We start from the raw sequence: 27,843 nt of genomic DNA on the forward strand, positions 1-27,843 counted from the left end.
CTTATATTTTTAACAAATCAGTTTTGGGCTTCCCCTACATTTCTTGAAACCGGAAGTACTCTTGTCTGAACTGCTGCCACCTCTCTGTGACTGGTGATAACAGCACTGACCAGAATATGAGCTACTACGACAAGGGCTCCAATATCCAAGTTATTTGTCTGCCCTGGGGAAGAAGGTAGATGTACTCTTTCCTATACTGATCAAGGAGAGCAGTGACCATCAGGTAGAGGAATATGCAGCAGACACAGAAAATGTTCAAAAGGTGTCATGAATGGGAGCATCTCTCCAGAAAATCCCCTATGCATACACAAAGTCTGCATAAAAACATCAAGAGTTTAAGGACCCAGTGGAAAAGCCAATGCAAATTGAACAAAGAAATTTTGTTCAGTTGGGTACTATGGCACACACTTGAGATCCCAGAGACTTAAGAGGCTGAGATAGAAGGATCACAAGTTTGAGGACAGCCTGGGCAACTCAGCAAGACCCTGTCTCAAAAACAAAAACAAAAAAATAAAATAAAAAGGGCTAGGGATGTAGCTCAGGTTCAATACTAATTAAAAGAAAAGAAGGAAGATATTTAAATTTATTCTATACCAGCTATTCACAGTCCTATCTGTGCATTATATTTACCTGGAAATGTATCTGTTATAAAATGCTATCAGAAGAGGTCTCGTACCAATTAAATTATAATTTTTGGAGCTGAGGCCCTGACACCAATATGTTTTTAAGACCTCCTAGGTGACTGATATGTATGGAGTGCTGCTGATGACCACTATTCTACCTTTAGAAATCTCATCAATTATCATAACCCAGGTTAAGCGGTACACAGCAAGTAGTAGGTGTAGGTATTTTTGATTGTCTACACTCACCCAAGCTGAAGGAGAACACAGATAATGTCTCTGTAGTCACCTTTAATATGATCAGTAAAAGTTACACTAAGTTAACATGTTAACATAAGTAAAGTTACATTAACTAAAGAGCATCTATATCCCCACCCCACCCCCACACACAGGTCACTGGGCTATCGGTTTGTGAAAAAAGACACAAAAAGAACCAATAACTAAGAATGAAAGAAAGATAATTTTTTTAAATTATTTTTTTAGTTGTTGAGGGACATGATACTTTATTTTTATTTATTTATTTTTAATGTGGTGCTGAGGATTGAACACAGTGCCTCACAAATGCTACCACTGAGGCACAACCCCAGCCTGAAAGGAAGACTAATTTTTAAGTGCACATTAATTGAGTGGGCTGTTTTCACAATCAGAAATGCTAATGGAATCATCTTTGATGCCTTTAGGTCCAAATAAAACCATAATCATTGCATTAGGAATTTTGTTTTGTAATAAAGACATTTAACATGAGATATAAAAGATCTACCCTCCTCCTTTTACATTTATTTATCTACCTACCTACCTACCTATTTATTTATTTTGTGGTACTAGGGATTAAATCTAGGAGTACTCTATCACCGAACTACACCCAGCCTTTTTATTTTGAGACAGAGTCTCCTTTAGTTGCTATGGCTGGCCTTGAACTTATGATCCTCCTGACTCAGCCTCCCTAGTCACTGGAATTATAGGCATGTGCCACCACACACAGCCCAACCTCCTAAATTTCTTAAGTTTATAGTCCAGTATTGTTAAGAATAAGCATGAAGCCATATGGCAAGATCGCTAGAGTTTATTCATCTTGCATTATTCAGTGGGATTTTTCTTTTCTTTTCTTTTCTTTTTTTTTTTTTTTTTGGTGCTGAGACCCGGGAGTTAACTCAGTGGGATTTTTTAAAGGATAGCTTTTCAAAGCACTTATCTAGCCTCTTAGCACATTGTACTCAGGTATAACCTCAGGTGTAACAGGCTGCTTTTATGCAATGCAGAAAAGAACATGCCAAGAATAATTCTAAGCATAGGGGTATACAATGCAAACTAAAGATCAACACTCATTTCCACATATTTATCTACCCTGCAGCATTTCAGTAAGTGATATGAAATGCTAGGGTTCTTCTGTGACAGGAAGAGATCAAAGCTACATTTTTGAGGCTCTTACAAATATTTAAATTCTTAACCATCTGAGATCAGGTGACAGAAATTTGCAAGCCTAAGACTGTGTCAAGTATTGTAAGAATGTTACAATTGTATGCCATTTAAGGATTACTCCCTGAAGACCAAGAAACCATGGGCCTCACTGTGCCACTAGTTCTTTTTCTCTAAGGAGCAGTCATGAGATACTACTGACACATTATGCAGTGTTCTTTATCATCCAATGGAAAATTAACACATACAAAACAGACATACCTGGACTGTTATCTATTTATTTAAAAATCTGAATGGGAAAATAAACTGAAGCCTTAAATTTAGGTATAAAATGTTAACCATACTACTAAATAGGACCCTCTTAAATAAAGGACCAGATGACCAAGGTGACACAATATAAACAAAATTTCAAATTCCTACAGGTTAAAATAAAAAGCATGCTATTAAAAAAAATCAAAATATTCTTTGTAATCTGCTTAATTTAACCAAAAAAAAAAAAAAAAAAAAGAAAAAGAAAAACCTGAACAACAAAATAAAGGGCAGGAGATAGGTTTCTTTTGACCTTTCAGCCCTTGTTTTCTCAGGGTAAATATCCATAGTATGCCATGCCCTAGTGTTCTACCTCTGTGTGAGCAGAAGAACTGACATGAATACCAACAGTCCCGTTGGCCATGATATCCTAACAAAAAAAAAAAAAAAAAAAAAAACAGACCTGGCTCCTTTATTGAAGACTCTAAGAAAAATGTATGTTACATTCAAAAATTTTTGTTTGATTGGATAAAAGACATTTTTTTTTAAAGCAGTCACAAACAAGGACTAGAAAAAAGTAAATTGTTCAAACATTTTCTCCTGGCAGTGAGATCTATGTGATTTTTTTGTTTCTCTTACAAATTTTCTACATTTTTCAAAATTTTCTCTATTTGAAAATATATTTTATTCCTTTTCTTTTTTTTCCCCTAGGTGCTGGGGATTGAACATGGGGCCTTGCACATCTAAGCAAGCATCTACTACTAAACCACATCTCCAGTCTTGTTTTACTAATTTTTAAACATAGCTTTTGCCAGAGTCAAAGGTTATTACCTGTAAAAAATTAAAGAAGGGGCTGGAGTTGTGGCTCAATGGTAGAGTGCTTGCCTGGCATGTGTGAGGCACTGGGTTCAATTCTCAACACCATATAGAAAAATAAATAAATATACTGTGTCTATCTACAACTAAAAATTAAAAAAAAAAAAAAAGAAAGAATAAAAGTAAGCTAAATAATGAAGAATAACTAACTGTAGAACCAGTTACTTTTCCTTCTCCTCAACTAGCACCAGGGTCTCCCATAGCCTCAGATCATGGGCCTGTACCCCTGTTCATAACTGACCCACCTCCTGCCTCATTGAGATGTACAGGAAGTGATCATGAAGAAATGGGCTAGTTCAGTGTCAGGTTAGGAAGCGGAGCTATGAAGTTAAGGTAGCTCAGAAGCTCTCCATACTCCATTCACTCCACTGGCCTCTGCCCTCTAATCCGTTTCCTGGCTCACTTACTTTCTAATCAAGAGCTAAGCATCCATTTCCCCCCACTTCAGGCAGAGGACACAATAGGATGCTGAGCACACCAACTCCAAAAAGTTCAGCATCAACCTTGCAGCTCACTCCATTTTGACTTTGTGCCCTAAGTTGGTATAGGGTTTGTTCTTCAGTTTCTGAACTAAATTTGAAGCCAAATTTTAACTGGTACCCATTCTTCCAAGAGCATCAAGCATTTGGGAGGCTGTTGGAAATGCAGAATCTTATGGCCTGTCCCAAAATCGGAATCTGCTCATTAACAAGATTGCCAGGTGACTTGAATATTTGAGAGCACTAGTCTAGATGATGAAGGGCCAAGGGTAACACAGTCACTGCCCAAATGTTGGTCACCAGAATGAAATAATGGGCCTCCTAACTGGTTTCCTGTCTTACCTTTTCTATTCCAACCTCACACAATCACCAGAAATGAGTTTTCTAACGTCCAGTCTGATGATGCTTAAAACACTCTAGCATAGCTTCTAAGAAAGGCAGGAACTGTTTCCACAGGCCTTGCCTCATCTCCCATCAGCCTTCAACTTCCACATTATGCTCCAGCCACAGGAAACTATCTATGGTCCCTGGAAAACAGCAGTTACTGAAGACTACATTTTTACTAAAGCATATTTAATAGTTCATTATTATTCACTTTCAAATAGCATCAGAGAGAATACAAAAAGAAATTGTTTTTATAGGTAACTGAGTCTGGAGAATGGGTATGGGCTACAATGAGAACTTTTTATTTTAACCCTTTTCCCCCATCTGCCTGTATAAATTTGGAATTTTAAAAAATCTCTCCCTAGGAGAAAGCCAGGCATGTTCAACCACTGGAGGTACATGTAGCTGTTTTACTGCTGCCATATTAAAGATGTAACTGACTTCAGAATGTTTGTGTGTCTTTGAAAGGACCGAATGGATATTGTGGGAAACTTGCTGAATAATTCATAGAATTTCAACAGTAAAATCACTGAGAAGTAAAACACATCCTTCACATTTCCTTAAACTTGTCATTAAAAACTTTTTTTTTTCATTTAACATGCAAACATTTTGGCTTTCCAAAATTAGTCTCAAATTCTGAACTCAATGTGAAATTCTAGGTTTAAACATTAAAATCTGTAGTACTAAAAGAAGTCCTTAACTACTCTTGTCTTATTCATATGATGATTCCCAGTTACTAGAAAATACTCTGTAATGGAAGTGGACCGTGCGGTGAACCCGCTATGCTGAAGGCAGAGTACTGGGTGTGTGCTGTACGGGTCCTTACGTTTGCCTTTTCCAAGCCAGTGTTCACTGACCTTCCGCCACATTCTAGTCCAATACATATATATTTTAAACACATAAACCTGTATGCTGTAACTATACTTTTCAAAATCATAACATTTTAATTTATAAAATTATATAACTATAACACAAATGAAAATAGTGTCATCTTATTTTTAACATCAATCATTTAAATGAGGACTATCCGAATACATGGTTTCAAGTAGAAAAAGAAAATTATCAAGAAGAAAGTTTTCCTTAGAAAACTTATATTCAGATGCTTACTTGAAAGATCATTGTATATGTACTCTTTTCTACGCATACATAGGACACTTGGACATGAGACTATTAATTCTTTTGCTAAAATGATGCAAATTCTATTTAAATTCTATCTAAAACTCCTATTCTTTAGAATATAGTTACCACTGAGTTTTTAAAATGACAAAAAGAAAAGTAACTGAAAATATGAATCTTAGAAAGTAAGGGAAAAAAATTCTAAGGAAATCATTGCCAAACTTAATCATGTCTCAACTAACTTTAGATTTATGACTCCCAGTTTCTAAATTGCAATGTCTTCAATTCTCTCCAAAACCTAAGAGTCAAACCAAAGAGTGAATAGCTAGGTTTTAAAACACCTGATTTCATATACCATTGGAAAATTTTATTTCTTTAAACTGGCAGTAAAGACTTACATTTCATATTTGTAATTCAAAGAAAGAATCTTAACACACATGCTCAGTAGGAGACTACAGTTTTTACAAATAGATGTGAAACTAAAGCAAGTACGATAAGGGTAAAAACAGATGTTCAACACCACTAGTCATTTGAGAACTGCAAATCCAAACTACAATGAGATACCCTGATAATCCATTAAGACAGCTACCATGAGAAAAACAGAAAATCATAAGTGTGGAGGATGTGGAGAAACTGGAATCCCTATGCACTATTGATAGTAATAAAAAATGGTGGGGCTGGGGTTTTGGCTCAGCGGTAGAGCACTCGCCTAGTATGTGCAAGGCCCTGGGTTCGATCCTCAGAATCACATATTAATAAATGAAATAAAGGTAGTGTGTCCAACTAAAAAAATAAACAAACATTTTTTAAAAAATGGTATAGCTAATGTGGAAAATAATATGGCAATTTCTTTAAAAATTAAAAATAAAATTACAAAAAAATTAGCATATGATCTAGAAATTCTACTTCTGGGTAGATACCCAAAAGATCTGAAAGCAGGGTCTCAAAAGAAATACCTGTACAACCATGCCCAGAGCAGCATTATTCACAACACCTGAAGCAATGCAGCAACCCAAATGCCCATCAAAAGATGAATGGATAAACAAAATGTGGTATATGCACACAACAGAATACTATTCAGCCTTAAAAACGAATGAAATCTGACAGATATGGCAACTTGGATGAACCCTGAAGACACTGCTAAGAAATAAGATTGAAATAAACCTAGAGAGACAAGTACCATTGTACTTAGATGAGGCACTTGGAATAGTCAAAAATCATAGAGACAGAAATTTTAGAATGGTGGTTTCTAGGGGCTTGAAGAAGAGGAGAATGGGGAACTATTGTTTAATGGGCACAGAATTTCAGTTTTACAAGATAAAACAAGTTGCAGAGAAAGATGGTGGTGATGGTTGCACAACATTATGAATGTATTTAATACAAATGAACTGCAAACTTAAAAGTGGTTAAGAGTAAATTTTATGTTTCATGTATTTTGCCACAATTTAAAAAACTGGTGGGGGAAACCAGGTAAACAAATTTGTAAGGATGTCAGAAATCCTGGACCAATTCTTATAAATAAAGCAAATATTATATCATGTATAAATTTCACCTCAGATGTTATAAAGAATAAATGTAACACTAACCAATACTCTTGAGGACTATAGGCATACTTCATTTCAAAGGCTTATGAGAGTTTAAGAAACCAGAACCTTTTGACAGAATACCTGAATAAATGAAGCGCAGAATGTCTGATAAACAAGAACAGAAGAGGGCGTCTTTAACAATGACTCGCAATGGTGGGTTGCCAGAAGATTCCTGGCTAGCACCTGGAAAGGCGGTATCTCTGTTTATAGCAAAGAGATCCTGGGTAGTTCGGATGATACTGGAATCTTGAATTTCGGTGGGACTCTTCACATTGAAAAGCAGCATGAAAACATGGCTTACTGCACAGAGAACGATCTTGTGGGCCTCTATGACCTCCTTTAAATCCGGGTGGTAAAACACCACGTCCACACATTGGCAGCAGAACAGTAAGTTATTTAAGTCAGAGTTATAATGCGATGCTTCAGCCTTTAAAACAGGCATTTTTTCTGTTTCAAAAAAGAAAATAAGAATAATAAACTACATTTTTAAGTCTACAGATCCAATAATTTCAGGTTCTTTAAATGCAGTACAATATTTTAAAATAGTAATCAGGTCAAACCATAAGAAAGGGCCAATATTTGATCATTTTTCACCATCATCATAAAAACATGAAATGAATTTTACAGGAGAATTTTACAACACAGACACACATACATTTACATTTTAACATGCAAATAAAAAATATATTGATGACAAAAGGAGCAATAAAGCAACACTTATCACTATTTGTATGTCCCAAAATAAAACATCCCCCCAAATACTGAATGTCAGTATTTTGGTAGTTATCATTCTTTACTTTTTTTTTTTTTGAACATTTATTTATTTTTTAGTTGTAGTTGCACACAATACCTTTTTTTATATGCGATGCTGAGGATCAAACCCTGGGTCTCACACATGCTAGGCGAGTGCTCTACCACTCGAGCCACAACTCCAGCCCCTCATTCTTTACTTTAATGAGGTTAAAAAAAAAAAAAAAAAACTAAAACAAAGTACTAAGTTCTGAAAAACCCAAGCACACATCTGAAGTCCTTTTCCTCCCAGAACCAGGAGTGGGGATCAAGGGAAACCTGTGAAAATTCTGCAACTTCTCAGAGTCAGGGTTCAGAATCCTGGACTCTACTGTTTGAAACCATCTTATTTTGAGCCTCATCTTTTTTCCTCCTAGTAAAGCAACAGGCTTCCCAGAACAACTCTTTACTCAGCACACCTCAGCAAAAGTGCTAACTAAACACTCTAGTTTCCAAAAGAGGATATAACCTTCCACTTACTAGTTTGATTACCAACAAAGTAAGACTAGCCCTCTATGGGCTCAAAATATCCATGTTCCCCATGCCCTATCACAGACCCTACTATAAAATGTCTGCCATCTCCCTTTTATCCACAGCCAAGCTGAGGAAAGGAATCTTTGTGGAGTGTTGATGGAAGGATATGAGCTCTTCTGAACCTGTGGAATTCAAATTCTTTAGCAATGAAAATCCTTCAAAGCAAAGCCCAGTTCATAAAGTAGATGATAAGGCAATTAGGGGGGGTGAGGCTTGCCTTACACTGTACCCCATTCCACCCTCTTTGCCACTGCCTGTGGCACCTTCACAGTACCTTAAATGCTGAGATATGTCTGAAAGCCACATGCTCCAGAGCCCAGGATTGGTCCTTAGAAAATATCACCTACAGAATCATACCCTGACTGTAGGGATAGCCCATTGGTTATGATTAGAGCTATGCCCACAGCTCTCTTAACTAAAGGGTACAGGAAGCAGCCCTATGAAAGTGGAGACTGCATTTGCTGAAGGGATGCTTTTGAAGACCCTGTCTATTATACCACCTAGTACACCCAAATGAAGATGCACACAAGGAGTTTCTTTTAGTGCTAAAGGATGTGGGATGTTTTGCTTTCTCAGAGAAACTAATATGTTTTCTGGATCAATAAGAACTAATAACTTGCTAGCTATATTATCTGTTCGGCCATTACACCCCTCCCCCATCTTCCAATTCAGAAAGTATTTAAGAACCCAGGGTTTGTCATATAACACACCAGGTCTCCCCTTACACTAAGCAAACCAGAAAGTTCAAAGTCAAAAGTGTATATTTTATGGTCTATTTATATGAATTTTTTATAACTGAAAATGTCCTTCCATTCTAGTCTTTGTTTTTCTGTTTTTTTTTTTTTTTAATTTAAATTCATTTATTCAACAAATACTTATCAAATGCCTACTTTAAAATTTTTTTTAACTGGGCTGGGGTTGTAGCTCAGTAGTAGAGTGCTTGCCTTGAATGTGTGAGGCACTGGGTTCAACTCTCGGCACCACATATAAATAAAACAAGGTCCATCAACAACTAAAATAAATAATTTAAAAAAATTTTTTTAACTGACACATAATAATTCCACATATGCATGAAGTACAATGTGATCATCGAACACATGCATACAATGTGTGATGTTCAAACCAAGTCAGGGTTATAATGCAATTTTCATCTCCTTATTTCTTTATATTTGGGAATCTTTAATTCCTCTCTTTAAGTTTCTTCATAAATATATAATTACATTGTAAACTATAATCACCATCTGTGCTATCAAGTGCCTGCTCTTTAAGACAGTATCAAAAACAAATTGACCCAAGAGTACTTGTCTACTTCACAAAATTATGTAAAAGTTCTGATTATAATTAATGCAATTTTATTTATTTTTACCTCTATTTCCTCCAACTTTTTATTAAGAACATTTTCAAACATTTAAAAAGTTGAAAGAATGATACAGTGAACATATATCCTCCACCTAGGTCTTGCAATTACTAACCTCATTATTTTTGCCTAATCTCTAGATAGATGAACACATAGACACACATGGCTGAACCATGTAAGAGTAAGTTGCAGTCACTAGGACAGTTTGGCTCTAACATACTTTTACATTTACCTTCCCAAAATAAGAACATTCTTTTATTAATCACAATACCATTAACACAGACAAGAAAATTAACAATTTATAATATCGTCTAATTTCCAGGCCACTATAAAATTTCTCCCAAATGTCCAAAGTACATCTTTTAAATTTTTTAAAATTGAGATAGTATTCACTCAAGATTCATGCACAGCGCTGAAAGTTATTTCACATAAGTCTTTAATCTAGAATAGCTCCCCTCTAACACATGCTATTTTTAAGAATGTACAGGCTCAAATTCTAAAACGGTATTCTCAAACTGTGATTTAAGTACCACATGCTTAAGTATCACCTGAGAAGTTTTTGGCCTTGTTCTAAGTTCACTGAATTAGAATGTTGGGTAGGCCTTTGGCATGCTCAAATTTGAGAACAACAACTCTAAGACCTGTGAGGAATGATTTGTAATAAATGTCTACCAAAGTCTACGCACCTGGTTGTTCAAGCTGGGGTGGTCTAATTCCATGAAATGAGCTGTTCATTTTTCTTTTCTTCATTTTTTCACTTGTCTTCTGATTTAAGGCTTGAATCATGAAATATTCCAACTAAAATATTAAAAAAAAAAAAATCTAAATTAAAAGTCCAAAAATTATATCTGACATAATTATTTGTACCCCAAATCATATTTGCCAAATGTTCTTAATGTCAGTGCATTAGCAAACACTTGTAAACAATTTATTTTATCTGTAAAAATGTGTCTAGAAGAACAGATTGTGCCCTGATTAAACATAAGAAAACTTATTTATTCAAGTAGAAATTGTATCTTGAACAATCAAGAAGCCAGGCACTAACTATGGGGCTTTCAATAATTTTCTCAGAGGGCAAGTTTTGCAGCTAAAACTAGTGAGATTCAAGGCAAGAACAGATCTGGCTCTATGTCTACAGATGTTCAAATCAGCTAGGAAACTTCACTTTTTTCTCTTAAACAAATTTCTTTGAAACCTGTCCTTTATTTTATAAGTTGAAAAATCTCATCCACATGCACTTATATAATCCCGGGCCTGTGATCTACCTTACAAGGCCTAGGGCAAAAGCTCAAATGGATGTCTACTCATACAGTAAAATATTTCAATGCTATAAAATCAAGAAAACAAACTGTTGTATAAATATATATATTTGACAAATACATCATTATAAAGGCCTGGCCAGCTAGATGCAGATTTAAATTCTCAGACTCCTCAATAGTTCATGAAGTATAGGAAACTAGCCCCTAACTCCTGAGCTCTAAGACAACCTCTCTCTTCTCACCCCAGCTCCATTCCATGTCTTGAGGAGTTTTATGCACACAAGTAGACACTGGGACTCCATTCATTCTCCCCTCCCCAAACCTCAGGAAGTCATCCCTCAGTCACTCTCCCACCACCAGGCCTAGAGGTACACAAATCAGTAATGCAGTCCACTTAAGAACAGACCCAAGAAAAAGAGGCTTGCACGAGACAAGGAAACAGGCTCTGGGTCAACAGGCACAAAATTCAGGAGTCCTAGGTTTGGAAGCACAGTTATAACACTGAATAAAACTTTCTGTGCTGGTGGAAATGCTCTTTACTATCTTTATAATCCAATACAGCAGTTCTGTCTACATGTTGCTATAGAACACCTGAAATGAAAACTAGAATGCCTGAGGAAATGAATTCCATTTTGTTCTATTTCACTTAATTTCAGTACAAGTAGACACACATGCAGCTATTATATAGATGGTGCAGGTATGGAAGGGAGATGGTACTAGCTCCAGGTGGCACGTCCTGTTGGCTCCACCAATTTGTGGTTTCAGCAGGGGTGGGGTGGTGGTGCAACAGGACAAAAGGCAGATGTCCCTGTTGCCCAGGTTTGAAAGGAGTACTGCACAGCTCTTTATCCCATCCCTGACTTAAACACAGGATTTTTTAAAAATATTTTTTCAGTTGTAGATAGATACAATACCTTTATTTATTTTTATGTGGTGCTGAGGATTAAACCCAGTGCCTCACACGTGCAAGGCACATGCTCTACCACTGAGCCACAACCCCAGCCCCTTAAACACAGGATTTCAAATGCCCATTTCATTCCATCATCTCCTTCATATTCTTATAAATGCCATTATTTCTTACACCCAAGATCTCAGTTGCACAACATTATCCACAAATTTAAAAAGAAATCATTCTGTTCTTATTTAATACTCTTAAAGTCTTGAGTTTAAAAGAAAACACTATATCTTCCTAGCAACCTTGGCCAATATTCAGTCCTTCTCTGACCCTCACTGCAACATTAGGTATGAGGGAGAGAGAGAAGCAAAGAGGAGAAAGAAGAGAAACAGAAAAGAAATAGTGGGAGTCAGGAAAAGAATGATCTTGAGTATTCTAGGTCCATGGGAAGGCAGGAGATCTGCAGCTTCCCACAGAACCAGCCTCCTCCTCCACCAACGAAACCAAATCCAGCCAAGGGAATCTCCAACAAATGAAACAAAACCATCTTCCCCACCCCCACAGTTCCCTGGTATTTATTCCACAGACATACACAATTCTTTGACCAAACTAATACTTTTTTGGGAGGGGGTGCGGGGGCAGGGGTGTTACTGGGGATTGAATCCAGGGCCACTCAAACACTGAGCCATATCCCCAGCCCTATTTTGTATTTTATGTAGAGACAGGGTCTCACTGAGTTGCTTAGCACTTTATTTTTGCTGAGGCTGACTCTAAACTTGAGCTCCTCCTGCCTCAGCCTCCCAGGCCACTGGGATTACAGGCATGCACCACCGTGCCTGGCTAATCATGCTTTCATGCTTTTAAAACTAAAACTCTAATTGATGTTCCAGAAAATAGCTAAAAAGATAGTCTGACAAATAACTTCATATATAATGGGAATTTCCACTTACCACTCCTCCAAAATACTTCCCTATGTAGAAGTCATCAAGGCTATGTAGTTCAAGATAGGTAGCTCCCAGCTCTTTAGCAAGGTGGATCCCTTCTGTTGTACTGACACAGCTCCCTCTGTCTGAGGTGCACAGTGGGCAGGTGCAAGGCAATTCTTCTGGAAAAAAAAAAAAAAAATGAATTTGACAACTTTGAAAGTACACAGGGGGGAAAAAAGTACACAGGCAATCTGATCATTACACAATACACCAGAACCACTCTCCACTAGACTTCAAATAAAATGTGTCAAGGATATTCATAAATAAATAAGCATTAGCTGCAAAGAGAATAAGTAGCATTTTAGAAAATAGAATTTTAAAAATAGGTGAATGGATATTACCAAAGCTAGTATAGTAATTAGACTAACCAGCAGTAATGGCAGACTTGTTGCTTGTTCAACCTTGACATTCAGAACATCAATATTTCTAGGACAGTAGGAAAAAATCCAAAATTTACAAGGAGACTGCCCACAGAAACCATGAAAAGCAATGAGGTGGACTTTCTTTCTTTCTTTCTAATAAACTTGAAATATAAATATAGTCACCAAATTTGAATAAACCTTATACTTTTATTTGATATAATGTTTAAAGCTGCAACCTGTTACTGTCTTTGTGAATTCCACATAAAGTATATTTTTGGTGGGGAAGGGGATACTGGGAGTTGAACTCTGAGACACTTGAACATGAGCCACATCCCCAGCCCTATTTTGTATTTTATTTAGAGACAGGGTCTGAGTTACTCAGTGTCTTGCTTTTGCTGGAGGCTGGCTTCGAACTTGAGAACCTCCTGCCTCAGTCTCCGGAGCTGCTGGGATTACAGGCGTGTGCCACTGCACCCAGCTTGAAGTACATTTTATTCAAATATTTCATTTCAATCATTTGGTTCTAAAGCAGTCAACTTTAGAGACCAAATTCAATCAATTTTTATCTTTAAGACTTAAAAATTAAAAGCTGAAGAAATCTTTCAAATGTAAAAAAAAAAAAAAAAAAAGAATTGTCCCAATATTCACAGTTGTAGCAAATACAGATTTATGGCTTGGAAAGTACAGAGCAATCTATTTATAAGAACATTCCCTACTAAGGCTAAAAATATATATTCAACTCCATATTCGTCAGCTTGTATTGTTTTGTTTCAGGACTAAAATATGGGTCATTGTTCAAAAGTTAGTCAGGTCAAAAGAATGAGAAGTCATTTGTAGAAATGCCTGTTGTTGCAGGTTGGCCTTTCTGGGAAAAAGGCTGTAAGATGGAGATGGGTGTGCAGGAGGTCAACTGGGAAGTGATCTGGGGAACAACTATTCTCAGGAGTGAGGGATGTGGATTTGGGTAGAGGAAAAACTTGGAAGAACAATGCAGTAACACCAGAGACCAAGCTATCCTGGAGGGGCTCTGGAGCTCCGCTGGCCTGTCAGAGTGCTCCACATTTGAGGAAAGACAGCTGGGCCTTTGCATCCTATTCCCTAAATCAGTCAGTAGGTGAGTGTCATATCCCTGGAGCAGGCACAGCCTTGGGCAAGGGAGCTCCCACTGGTGAAGAGTAAAATTGCCATTACTTGTTCTACCCTCTAAATAAGAATGATATCAAAAAAGGAAAGAAAAAAAAAAAAAACTAAGTTTAACTAAAGAATTAGTGATTCCAAAGACAAAGTAATTTAAAAATTAAGCTTGCTCTCTTCATTTATGTGATATATTCTAATCTGAAGGATATGCTTTTCTAAGATCATTTTAGGTTTGGAGCAAAGTTATCAAGCAGAATTTAGTCTCTTCTGAAAAATAATGAATTGATATTTCACATTCTTTATGAAGCCTTTCTAAACAGTGCCTTTGGTTTTCTGAAGACAGAGGCCTTGTTGTGCCTACAAAGGTCTCCTTATGTTGATGGAATGTGGTGGGTAGGCAAATCATTTCATTAAACTTTATTTCTGGATAAAAATCAAACCAAGCCAGTAGTGTTTCCAGGGGGAAAAATGAAGTTAATTTAATATGAATTAAGTTTTAACAAACAATCTTGATTTAAGGGGAAAACACAGCTAATTTTAGGTTTGAGCTAGCTGTGTGTAGCTATAAGCATCTTCCTGACACACTCTCTGAGAAAGCTTGTCCGATTATAGCTAATCCTATCTCCTCTGTCACTGAAGATATTTCTTTTTGTTCACTCGCAAAAAGAAAAATGCCTAGTCACTACACACCATATTATGCTGTAACAAGTTGCCACTTAGTCATCTAAAATTCTAAAATATCATTCCCATTTTTTTAATATTTATTTTTTTAGTTGTAGTTGGACATAATACCTTAATTTTACTTATTTATTTTTATGTGGTGCTGAGGATTGAACCCAGGGCCTCCCATGTGCTAGGTGAGTGCTCTACCACTGATCCACAACCCCAGCCCAAATATCATTCCCATTTTATTCATTTGTTTTTGCAGTGCTGAAGATTGAACCCAGGGCCATGTATATAGGCAAGAGCTCCATCACTGTTATATTCTCCAGTATAAAACCCAGAGAGTTTTATTTCTTAAAACCTTCATAAGTTTTTTTTTTTTCTCCAATTAACTATTTTGTGATTCACTTCTGAATTTCTCTGACATTTTTCCATATCAATCACCTATGGGATTTTAAGTAAAAGTCAGGTTTGGGTTGATTAGAGAATGGAGAACCAACAAGATATTTCAGGATTAAATAACTTTACCTTAAGCATTTTATTAGAAACAATTAGAGGACCCAAAATAATTTTAAATCGTGGATTCTTGTAGTCATAGTGGCTCTGGGAATCAGTCCTATGCTTCTTGTTAACTTTGTGGGATTTTTTGTTGTTGTTGTTGCTGTTACATGTTATCTTTTAAGATGTTACAAAGATAGTTTTCAAAGGCAAATACAATGTAACTCTAGCATTCAAATGAATGGTATCTCTTTCAAAGTAGTGTGGCTTTGGGAACCTATAGGGTGATTGTTACAATGTTGCTACTGCCTGAAAGTTTTAGAAATTCTTTTTCAAAAATTCTAGCTCAGCAATGTATCAGACTGGGTCAGGGTTTCAAAAATAATAGACAGTGTTCCCATGTTCAGAAGTTTGAGGCTATGAAGACAATCAGGTATACTCTGATTAAAAAAATAAAAAGACATTATCCTTTAAACATAGGTTTAATATTTAGTAAAAGCCAAAATGTATTCAGAGTCAAATATCATGAAGACATCCACATAGTCAAGCTTGTCAAATACATATATAACAAAAGAAAGACTGGTTATATTTACTGAACAAGTTCTCTAAGAGTTTCCAAGAAAATTAACAGGAGAGTACCCAGCAGTTGCATATACTGAAAGGGATGGGTAAGGGGATGGCAATAAAGGTCCCTGAGCTGAAGAGCCATATTAGCTCTGCAGTTATTTTGTAATCACATCTTATACGGTAAATTAGCTCTATCTTGTTAGTGAAATTGATTTTTTTCACTTAGATTATTCATAAAGCCATCCATTCACTCATTGAACAAATGTTTATTGCATACCTACCACACATCAAGCATTACTGATAAAAAGATAGGAAGATAAAAGCATAGTCAACTGAACCAAGATAGACATGACTCCAAACAAATACAACATTAATAAGTACTAAAATGAAGACATACAGTTACCATGGGAACAGAACCGAGGAAATTAACTGCCTGGGGAGATTGTGGAAGGCTTCACAGAAAGATAATGATTGAAAGGATGAGTATGAAATTGCAAAGCAGATATGAGAGGTCTGTGTGAAGGGGCACTCCAGTCACAGGGTACAGCATATGTAGAGGTCTGCATGTGGGAAAAGGAAAACGTATTCATTTCCAGATTCAAGATGACAAGCTAAGCCCACATTGTGATCTCTCCTCCTGCCAAACTATGGAAATATTAAACAAAGTAGGTGGGGGTGGGGAAGCAAGGAGAAATGAAGAAAGGAGAAAAGAAAGAGGGAGGGAGGGACATATGGAGAGAATGTTTGAATATACAGCAACTAAAAAATTAGAGGGGAAATATCAGCTCAAAACACTAGGAGTGCCTTCAAGAATGAAGGCAGATGGCACAGGAATGAAGCAGAGTGCATTGTGGGGGTCCTACACGCTGCAGCAAGCTGGAATGCTCACAGCTAACAATGGGGGAGGCAAGAACCAGAAGGCCCAAAGGCAACTCACTGGAAACTAACAAAGTACACCAAGAGAAGCAAATAGGTCTAGTGATTCTTGACCTACTCACTTCTGTCCCAATCCCCAGACAGCTATTGAGGAGGGAAAAAGGAAGGCATCAATCCAACAGGGAAAGTACATTTCAAAAGTAGGAAAGTAAAGAATTAATTTTTGAGAAACATCCACATCATGAAACAAAATCTCAGCAGATGGAAAGACTTGGGGTGCATATTCAAAACTAGACAATATTCTAATCAAAACAGAACTACTAAGTATAATTAATTATTCTAAGATTTTAAAATAAAGTTTTGCAATCTTAAGACAAGAACAAGAAATTATGAAAGACCCAATTAGAGATCTTGGAAATGAAAAGTTGTTGAAGTTAAGAATTTAATCAAGCAGAATAGCATAACAGACCCAGCAGACTAATGCATGGGGGAAGGGGGAAGCCAAGAAAAAAATGCAACACAACAAAGTAAAGGAATCAGAAAGATAACAGCAGCCAAGACACAGAAGCATCACCAACAGCCTGAGAAGGATCCTGAAAGAAACAGAATAAAGATCGTGGAGACCCAGTGACACCCAAAGAAATGAGAAAGTCAATGCTTTCCCAGATCTGAAGAAAAGCATTAAGTTCTTCAGGCAGTTCAGTGGGAATGGCACATAAGGCAAAGGGGATTGTTCCTAACGGTTCTAGAAGTAGTTGGAAGTTTGATCATGAACAATCTTGGATCTCAGGTAAGATTTTCCAATAGAAAGTCATCAACGTGAGATACAAATACTGGACAGAAATAAGGATTATCAATGGGAACCTGGGATTTAAAAATATAAGTATGAAAACTAACAATAAATATTGGCAAGGATGTGGGGATAAAGATGCATACACCATACATTGCTGGTGGGACTGCAAATTGGTGCAACTACTCTGGAAAGCAGTATGGAGATACCATTTAACCCACTTATCCCACTCCTTGGCATATACCCAAAAGACTTAAAATCAGCTGATCCAGCCCAAATTCTTTAATAATGTCAATGTCATGAAAGACATGAACCCTCAAAACAAACAAAAAGACAAACAAAAATACTACATATATACCCCAAATTATGAGGAACCATCTGGATTAAAAGAGACCAGAGAGACATGACCAATAAATGCAATGCATAATTTATACTCTGGATTGGAAAAACACACACACACACACACACACACACACACACAAAAAAAAAAAAAAACTTCACAGCCCCCCAAAATGTAAGAAAATTTAAAGAAGTGTTGGGCTGTTACGTAGAAATATTTCTAAATGTGGTACTTGACAGATCCTTTGAGATTTGTGAGTTGTCACACACACACAACTATAAAGCACATTACTGGAACAACTGAAAAAATGTAAATACAAATTATATTTTAAATAACAGCATAATAGATAACAGCATGTTAAACTTCTGCATGATAATTGCATTATGGCTAATAGGAGAATGGCCTTGTTCTTAAATGATAAATGCTGAAGTAATTAGGAGTGAAGAAATCACATATTTATAATTCAGTCTCAAATGGTTCAGAAAAAAATGTGTGCATGTGCATGTGTGTTTATAAATTCTAGGGTTCAGCGTCCTAGTCCTGTCAACCTTCTTAGGTTTGAAATTTTACAAAATACAAGTTAATGAAGAAGGAAGTTCCTAAACAATTCAAAGCACTGAGTGTCATGATCTGACTAATATTCTAGCATAATTATTCTGAAAGAAATTATTTCAGAGGCAAACCAAAAATAGGAGGTCAGAGGCCAATTTATCATGAGACTGATAAAGCTTTAACAGAAAGCCTTCTTTTAGTGCTTCCTTTCCAAAGCCCTGGGAGGAACCTGAATAACATATTCTTTCTCATGTTGGGTCATATGCTTTTGTCAAATTTGAAAAATAAGATATTTTAACTATGTTTGGCTAAGACCACTGTCTTTTTCTATTCTAATTCAATTTATCTTGTACAAGGCAGTTCTGAAGTAATCATAGGCATTTTGGGGATGCTACTAAGGGAAATTTAGCTTTAGGTTCAGTGTGCTATTATTTTTGGTTATCCCACTCCTTGGCATATACCCCAAAGACTTAAAACCAGCATACTATAGTGACACAGCCACATTAATGTTTATAGCAGCTCAATTCACAATAGCTAAGCTATGGAACCAAGTAGATGCCCTTCAACAGATGAATGGATAAAGAAAATGTGGTACATATACACAATAGAATATTACTCAGCCATGAGAAGAATGAAATTATGGCATTTGCCAGTAAATGGATGGAACTAGAAACTATCATGCTGAGTGAAATAAACTTCCTCAACACTGGGAATAAGCCCAGGGGTACTCTACCACTGAGCTACACCCCTAGCCCTTTTTCCTTTTTTATTTTCAGACAAGGTCTTTCTAAGTTGCCCAGGGTAGCCTTGAACTTGTGATCCTGCTCTCTCCTAAATAGCTGGGATTACAGGTGTGCATTATATTTTCCTATTCCATAACTATCCTAGAATAGGAAGGACTTTGAGGAATACTTCTGACACCCACAGTGCTAACTTATTTGGCATCAGATACTAGAATGCTAAGCTGAAATATATACACAATACAAACTGGTGCCCGGAGCCAGAAAGATGTACAGAATGAAAAAACATGCTGTTAGAAAAACTGATTATCATTCTCCTCTCTCCACAGAAAATATCTCAAAGTGATTCATATGAAGGGGTGATCAAAGACTTCACAGCCCCCCAAAAATGTAAGAAAATTTAAAGAAGTGTTGGGCTGTTAAGTAGAAATATTTCTAAATGTGGTACTTGACAGACCCTTTGAGATTTGTGAGTTGTCATTCTTTCTTTTCTTATTCATGTGGGGTTCCCTATCCCAATCACAAAATAATGTAAGTCTGAGGTCCTATAAAACCTGAACTATCCTTTTAGGAGATAAAGAAGTCCCAGGAAAGATAATTAAATAACAAGCATTTGAAATCCAGCAGAGATAAAAAAGAAAACAATGGGTTTATGTGTTGGAGTTATTTAAAATGTTAAAAAAAAAAAAAGCTTCTTAATCAACTGGATGTAGGGGACAGGAGAGAAAGGGGGATCTAGGATGATTCTGGTTTTGGTTGAATGGAGACATTTTGCATCATTCACCAAGACAAGGAACTCAGCAGTAAGAGGATGCTGTCTATGAAATATGGGTCAGGAGAAGGACTAGAGCAAGAGAAACAGACTGGACAATCACTGTACATAGAAAGGAAGCCAGGGCAACCGACTGGCTGGTTCATGTTCTTGGTTAAAGAGCAAGAGGTGAAGCCAAAGGATGGAACCCTGGGAAACAATTCTATGATGTGTTGCTGCTCATGGAAAGGGGCCCAGGAGAGTGCAAGGGGACCAGTAAAAAAAGACAGAGAATTAGAAGAAACAGAAAAGAAAGAGTAGCTTTATTAAGCAGAGGTATGTACAAATAATTTCAAAGACAGAATTGTTACTAACATATTAAATTTGGCAATAAAAACTGGCAACCCCAGTGAGAACTTGGTGTGACTATGGAAGTAAAAATGAGACTGTAGTAGTCTGAAGAATGAAAAGGAAGTGGACTCAGGAAGTGTGAATGGTTCTTTCAAGAACCACGGGGTGGGGTGGAGTGGGGGATAGGGAAGTAGGATGTGGGGTCAAGAGTGGGTCAAGCTTGCTTATTTGTATTTATTAATGCTAAACATTTACCTACCCTATCACACAGCAATCCTACTCCTAGGGAACAAACTAAGTATCATCCAAAGGAGAATGGACACATAAATTATGGCATATCCATACAATAGAATAATGTAAAGCAATAAAAACAGCAAACTATAGATAAGCACAACATACCCTATAATTTCATTTGTATAAAGTTCAAGAATAAGTAAAAACTAGTCTCTGTAGTTAGAAGTCAGAACAGCAGTTTCCTCTGAGGAAAGGTGTTATTATCTAGGAAAGAGGCCTGAGGGAACCTTTTAAAGTACTACAGGTGTTCTGCCCCCTGATCTGTGCAATGGTTGTGTAGACATACACACAGGTACAACTGCATTAAGCTACACTTCTTAATACTAATGAACTTTATATTATTTTCTTTGCTACACCTTAATTAAAAGGTTAAAATATTTTAATAAATAAAAAGTAATAATTTAATAACAGTTCTACTGAGTAAATATTACTAAGATATGTAAAATACCACCTAATCAAAGTGAATCTTGAGTTGGCCTTAAGAAAGATGACAATAAGATACATAGCAGCAGTGACTACAACTGCCCCAACCAACCCAGTCCATTAGCCACAGAGTCAACTGCCTTTCCTCAGGCAGCAATGTCAGTGTTTTCAGCTCACTCATTGTTATCCACCTAAAAATTCTGCTCCCACACTCACATTCTTTCCAATTGGGTAAATCATTAGACTGTCAAAAAAAAAAAAAAAAAAAAAAAAAAAAGCTTTCTAGGGCTCAATTTCAGGTTAGTACCTTTCATATGTCAAAAGAACACAACCCCTGAATGCTTTATTAGTGGGAAGAGCAAGTTAAAAGACAGATTTGTACCCATCAGAATCAAGGCAGAAGTTTTCAATCCTCTCCTTTGATGTGTTCTTATCATCAGATGATGAAGAGATAACAACTGGCATTTGAACCCACAGTCATTTGGGTAAAAATAAAAAAAAAAAAAAACTGTACTAATCATTAATAAACTTAACTCTATTCAAACTTAATGTGGTACCTGCAAGCTAATTATAAAAAAAATTAAATACTTACCATTTTGTCTGGTACCAACAGCAGCAATGATTACTGGAACTGAATTTAATGCTCTTTTTATCACTGGAATATAATTGTCCTTTACTTCATGGAATGAAAACTTGTCATTAACGTTGTATTTGATCACAATGATGTCAGCACTCCCAATTAGGTTTCGAGAAGTGTACCAATCACTGTCAAAAATGTCCTAAACCAAAATGTAGACAGTAAACTTGAGTCTACTTATCTTCAAATCCATCATGAAACTAAATGTAACATATTAGTTTAAATTGATTTGCTATACTTTAATTTTTGGAATTCACATAAATTTATTTTTAAACACATAGCTATATAAAATTTAAAATGTTTAATTTTTTTAAAAAGTTTTCTTTGTATAAGATAAGTATTACTGGCTCAACATGATATCTAGATAATAATTAAGAGTTTGATGAAAGAAGCAACCCCTTTCAATATCTATGCTTTAAGAATAAGCACTTCTAAAAATAATACTGTTTCTAATCACCTAACATTCTGGAATGTTACATTTTTATTATAAATGAAAAAGCAACAACAGTGTGAGTAATGATGCTTCAAAGGATTTTCTGTAACCCAGTTTGTTTTGCTTGTATAAATTAAAAATTCAAAATGTCTTTCTAGTTCTGAAATTCTTACTTTTTGTATGCTAATGAATAATATTTATGTTTAGAATTGAGACCATAAGTAATTTATTATGGACCCTACACCTTAAAATTTAGTGCTCTGATATGTTAAAAACAATTTTTCAAAGTTTTTATACAAACAGTAGTATGTGGAAAATATCTTTATGGATTTTACTTCTACTGCCAAATATATACCAATAACTTTCTTCTCATATTCTAATTAATCATTAATCATAATTCATCCTTACATTTGGCCTTTGGTATAGTCTTCTGGGATATAATACAGTCAGACTAAGGAAATAAGACACCTGGTTGACCAACTGTTTGGCTATGAAAGTTTGCAGTATGAGTCTGAAATATGAGTTCAAAACAGGGTTAACAGTATTTGAATCAATCAATTAAGATCTATGTGAAAGAACTTTTATTCTGTGATAGAAAAATTCTGGAGTGTTACACAGAGTTGCCCTTGTGCAGAGAGAGCTTCTGACCAGTGGCCCCCCTTACCTACACCCTGTCGACTGACCCATCTCTCACGAGGGCACTCCAAGTAATGAGAACTGCAGAATATCTAGACGTGAATACCCCATTGAAAGTGGAATAGAGCGAGCATTTTTGAAGGAAGTTTAAATGAACCAAAAGAGAAAGAAAGAAAAAAGCAAAGAAGAAAGACGATCAAAGACAAAGGAATGAACTTGGTAGAGAGTATAATGGGGTGAGTTGTGGGGAGTGATGTGAGACACAGCCCAAGAAAATGTAAGCACTTCCCAGCAGAACACTTCACTAATTTCCAAATCCCAAACCACAAACCCCATACAATTCCAACTATATCTGTTAAACAGTATTCAAATTCAAAGTATACCAGAGTATGTAAGAATAACAAAAAAGGGTAAATTCATATAAATAGGATTCATAACTAAATATAGGTGGAACCAATATTAAGCATTCATCTAACTCAGAGAATGGGAGGGCGGGGGGAGCGGAAGCATCTGCTTTCAACATTCCAAATAGGTCAAAATTCCAGAGCTACTAGAGAGGTATACAGGAAAAGGAGACATTTAAGGAAAATGTCATGGGAAAAAAAAAAAATTGGGTTTGGGCATCATTAACTCTGTAGTATTGTCTATAAAGACCACAATACTTTCATTTGTTAATAGAAATCAGAACTTCAGATCCTGCACAAGAAAACTGTGAATGTATTAGCTCATTGCTTTTTATAAAATTTTTTTGGTAAACAGGAAAAGATGTAGAATTGTGAAATGAAGTAATAACGTAACTGCACAAAAAAAGGGAGTGGATGAGAGAAATACTAAATAATGAGCTGTTATTTGAAACACATTTATTTAAAAAGTGCCAAGTACATATGGCCAAGGAGACAGAACAAGGCTAAGGATTTACAGAAAGTAACTAGGGAATAGAAGCACAACCATCTGATCCCAACTCCAAGGAGCAACAACACATTTCTTCTCAAGCTATGTCAAAGAGAAAACACTCCACTGGTTTCTAGAATTATGAAGGAAATAAAGACTCTTCCATCTCTTGTAAATCAATTCCAGGATTTCCTCTAGGGGATTATGCAAGACTTGGAACCACATTTAGAGAATGGAACTCATCTTAAAAAAATAATAGTGTTTGTTTTTTTTTTTAAATCTGAATTTCTATACTGAAATAAAAAATTTATTTTACTTGATTGTGGTAGTAGATAATATATTTGTGTGATAACTAATATCACTGTTCCAATCTAGTGTATTGGTTTAAATCTTGAAGGACATGAGGAAACTTTACCTTTGCTTAGCATAAGTGATACATGACTATACTAGAGTTACAATAAACATTTTATTATTATAGCAGATACCACTTATGGAGCACAGTCTCTACACTTAGAACTTTACATTTACTATCTCATTTACTCCTTAGCATAGCTGTAGGAGGCAGAGATTATTATGATTAGTCTATAGTCAGGTAAGACTGAAAAAAGGTAAATGATTTACCAAAGACAGAAAGGCACTAAGTGGCAATGTGGGGTTCTGAAGTCAGTTCCTCTTGATATCAAAACCTGTGTTCTATCTGCTCTGCTACATTTAACATTCTGATTCAGTACATATGTCAATAACACCTGATTAACACACTTACCTTTAACATCTCTGATGGGCTTTACTTAACACGTAGAGAAGAAAAGCACCTTAGAATGAGAAATTCTGCAAATGTAATCTACTATGTTTGAAGATCCACTATAACCTAGAAAATTACACCTAGTTACAAACTTGGTTCCACCAGAGTCTTAACTAAATGAAGTGATTAGCATAATAAACCATAATAATCAATATATGACAAGAATCCAGACTACAGAGGCTTACTTTATCCATTTGGAAGATTTCATTCTACTACACACAATACATGGGATCACAAGCATTGTTTGCTAAATTAACAACATAAACAGGAAAGGGTAATGGCTCAAATTAAAAACAGAGAAAGTAATACTAACATCCTAATTCTGCTTATTTTGTTTTATGCACATTTATTTGTTCACTAAACATTTGTTCAACTGCACATTGATCCAATAAGTCTTAGAGGCTATAAGATCTTTCATAATAAAAGGGCCAAAAGTAAAACACATGCTTCATTTGCTTGCAAAGACTCCATTGATGCTTCCTACGAACAGCAGCATCACTGTCATAGCTAGGGGCTTACTAGCATCCTACATATTGAAAAGCACACTAACAAAACTTTCCTTTATCTGAATATTTATATGAGCAAGCAGTCTTTTCTTTCCATAATATGGAATATGGAAATTTGCATAAGAATTTTTCTAATTCATTCTATACATTTTTTTAAAGGTATGCTAGTATAGTTTCATTAAAATTGCTGTTTAACTGTAAAATCTCAGAGTAGTTTATATTCTGTGACACTAAAATTTATATATATATATATATATGTGTGTGTGTGTGTGTGTGTGTGTGTATTCTTAGACACTAAAGTTTCTTCTGCATAAAAGTTTCTTCTGTACTCTTTAGCTGAAATATATTTAACAATATTAGTAAAAAAACAGACATTCTTGAATAAAACTAAATGAAAACATTTAAATATAATGTTACACTGTACTGAAAATATTTATATGTGTCAAGAAGTAGATTCCTTTGTCCTTTATGAAACATACAAGAATCAAGCTGAATTTTATCTATCTCACTACAACTTCATTTAATTATCACAATCATAAAGATTTTTTTAATTCCAAACATCATTAATTACATTATTTCTAGTTATGAGTCATTAAAATCAAAGAACTGCATATAAAAAGTATTTGTATTATTAATATTTTTTAAAACTTTCAGAGGTTATCAGTGCTATAAATGAGTCTTTAAAATTAATTCTCAGTCTCTGTCTTTCCCCACCTTTACATACTATTTCTGAACTGTCCAGTGAAAAGTATTTTTGCCTACACTGAGCTATAAGAGGGCTGTATTTATAGAACACTAGTATTACCCTATCCTCCACAGAGTAGGCATGAAAAAACATTGCTCTTTGCTAGTGGAACTTGGTGACCCTGTCCTTTGAGGCTGGCACATTCAACTGTCAGTTGTCTACCAAGGAACATACCACAGTCGTGAAGTGTACGACTAAGTGCTCCACACTCCACTTGGGCTTTTTACCTTATTGCCAAGTTCTTTGACTGGGCTGCCCCGTGTCCCACTAAACAAAGACTACAGATGTCCCCCAAAATGTTTTAAAACTCTACCCATGTAAGGCAAACACTCCGCGTTCGTGGAACTGGGAAAAGTAGGGAGAAGAAAATTAAAAAAAAAAAAAAAAAAAATCCTTCAGCCTCAGCACGGAGCAGCTGGTGTCCCTTACCCACACGGGACAGTCGTGAACCACGAGCTTGACGTTCCCAAACGCACTGGCCTGATACTCCGTGAACACTGGACGCGCGACCGTGCTGGTCGCGTTCAGCAACAAGCTGCTTTCGTCCCCTGAGACCAGAGGGCTTCTCCCCAGGTAAGTGCGGATGAGCCCCGACGGCCGATTGTCCTGGTGGAACGCGTCGCCTTCGTTCCCCAGCGCCACGATGTGAATGGACCTGCATCGACAGAGAGGGGGACGAGGGGAGAAAAGCAGCACGGTCAGCGCGCCTGTCCCTTTCATCCGAACAGGAAGTGGCGGGGGCAGCGCGCAGCGAGGGTGGGCGCGAGCCCCTATTCCCAGGGCGCACCGCTCGCGTTCCGGCTACAGACAATGGCAGGACTTCGACGGGTACGTACATGATCTCAAATTCAAGGGCAGGGCGGCGATTCGGAGAAAACCAGCTCCTCACGGCCTCTCGGGGCCAGTCGGTGGCGTGTTTACCCGCAAGCCGCTCATCCCCAGCCGCGACCCCCTCGCGCGCCTCCACCACTGCGCGGCCGACGCTGAGCGGGGCCGCGTGAGCCCGTCAGCCAGCGAGCGAGCGAGCCGGGGGGCCCAGGGCTGGGGGCGCGTGAGCGCAGCCGAGTGCACCGTGCCAGTCAGGAAGTGCTGGGGAACATCGCCGGCGGCCGCCGCCGCAGTGAGTCGCCGAGCGCGGGGCAGGTCTGCAGCCCCGAGAGGATTCAGCTGACCGCAGCCCGTGCTCTGCCGCGCCTCCCTGGCGGGGCAGCTGTCGCCTCCTACTGCTGCTGCTGCTGTTGCTGCTGCTCCTCCTCCTCCTGGCAAAGAGGGGGTAGAAAAAAAGAAAAAAAAAAAAAAACGGGCCTCCGCCCCCTCGGCCGGCTGGGCCCAGCACGTGCCGGCCGCGGGAGTCCGGTGGACGTGGGGGACGCGCTGCCCGCTGAGGCCTTGGACCCGGGCGGTGGCGGCCGGATACAAAGGAGCGGCCCGCGCTGGGCGCCGTGGAATATAAATTAATAAATACAACGCCTGAGTCGGAGAGCTCCCGGCCGCCAATCCGCCAGCAGCAAGTTTGCTCAACTCGAAAGGCTGTAACCAGAGCCAGGAAAGGGGGTGGGGCGAGGAGGCCCCCTCTTACTCCGGACTGGGGAAAAAAAAAAAAAGAGGTTAGCGAAACTAGGGATTCCAGCCAGTTTGCCGCTCCAGCAACCCCGCGCCCCCGCCCCCCCACGCTTTGGCCTTGGCGGAAAGTGTTTTACCACGTCTGCCGCTTTGTCATTTGTCAACATGCGCTACAGCTGTTTTCTAAAATCATACTTGTGAGAACAAAAATAAAGGCAACATTCATGCTGCTGCTGCGAAAAAGGGTTCTTTGTTCACACACCAATTAATTTGCAAATATTGCTTTGGGGGATTATTTACTATTTCAAGCTATATTTGACATACTTTTACCAACATGCAGATTTTAAATACTGGGATTTTTAGTGTAATATTTTTTGAAGGAAGTTTGTTAATTTACTTGGAGATTTTTCAGTACACATTATGGCTACATATTTAATAATAGTTCACAAACCAACTGAAAAAATAAGCATCGCGTTAATGCAAGGATACTTCAGATTCTTTCACGATGACACACTGTAGTAAAGATGGTGCCTGTCCAGTCCCTAAAGGGCTTCAAACTTCTTCGGTGCAAATGAACACAGGGACTACTGCTAATACCAAGGGGACAGGGGTTACTCTGCAGCTTCTCCATAAATACTAAAATTCGCACAAATACTCTTGTGCTAAAAGAGTTCGTTGATCCTTTTATTTATATTTATTTTGCCCTACTTTAAAACTGGGCTGTTTCTTTTCTCACCAGA

The 27,843-nt window shown here is 37.2% G+C and overlaps 1 protein-coding gene across 5 annotated transcripts in view; it reads right to left on the reverse strand.

Moving 5' to 3' along the window:
• Positions 1 to 27,057, reverse strand: part of Rhobtb3 (Rho related BTB domain containing 3) — a 54,716-nt gene extending 27,659 nt beyond the window's left edge. For 2 of the 5 annotated variants that reach the window (XM_076856998.2, XM_076856996.2), the window contains exons 1-6: positions 26,377 to 27,057; positions 25,970 to 26,195; positions 21,483 to 21,669; positions 12,511 to 12,665; positions 10,093 to 10,204; positions 6,808 to 7,173 (exon numbers count right to left, since the gene is read on the reverse strand). In XM_076856998.2, coding sequence (XP_076713113.1) covers positions 6,808 to 7,173; positions 10,093 to 10,204; positions 12,511 to 12,665; positions 21,483 to 21,669; positions 25,970 to 26,195; positions 26,377 to 26,378 — 1,048 coding nt within the window. In that variant the 5' untranslated portion in view covers positions 26,379 to 27,057. Of the gene's footprint in view, positions 1 to 6,807; positions 7,174 to 10,092; positions 10,205 to 12,510; positions 12,666 to 21,482; positions 21,670 to 24,250; positions 24,356 to 25,969; positions 26,196 to 26,376 lie in introns of those variants that run through there. The other 3 variants (XM_076856997.2, XM_076856999.2, XM_076857000.2) reach the window with 3 other exon arrangements.
• Between the last annotated feature and the right edge of the window lie 786 nt (positions 27,058 to 27,843).

This window comes from Callospermophilus lateralis, chromosome 5 (assembly GCF_048772815.1).
Source record: "Callospermophilus lateralis isolate mCalLat2 chromosome 5, mCalLat2.hap1, whole genome shotgun sequence".
Taxonomy (NCBI): domain Eukaryota; kingdom Metazoa; phylum Chordata; class Mammalia; order Rodentia; family Sciuridae; genus Callospermophilus; species Callospermophilus lateralis.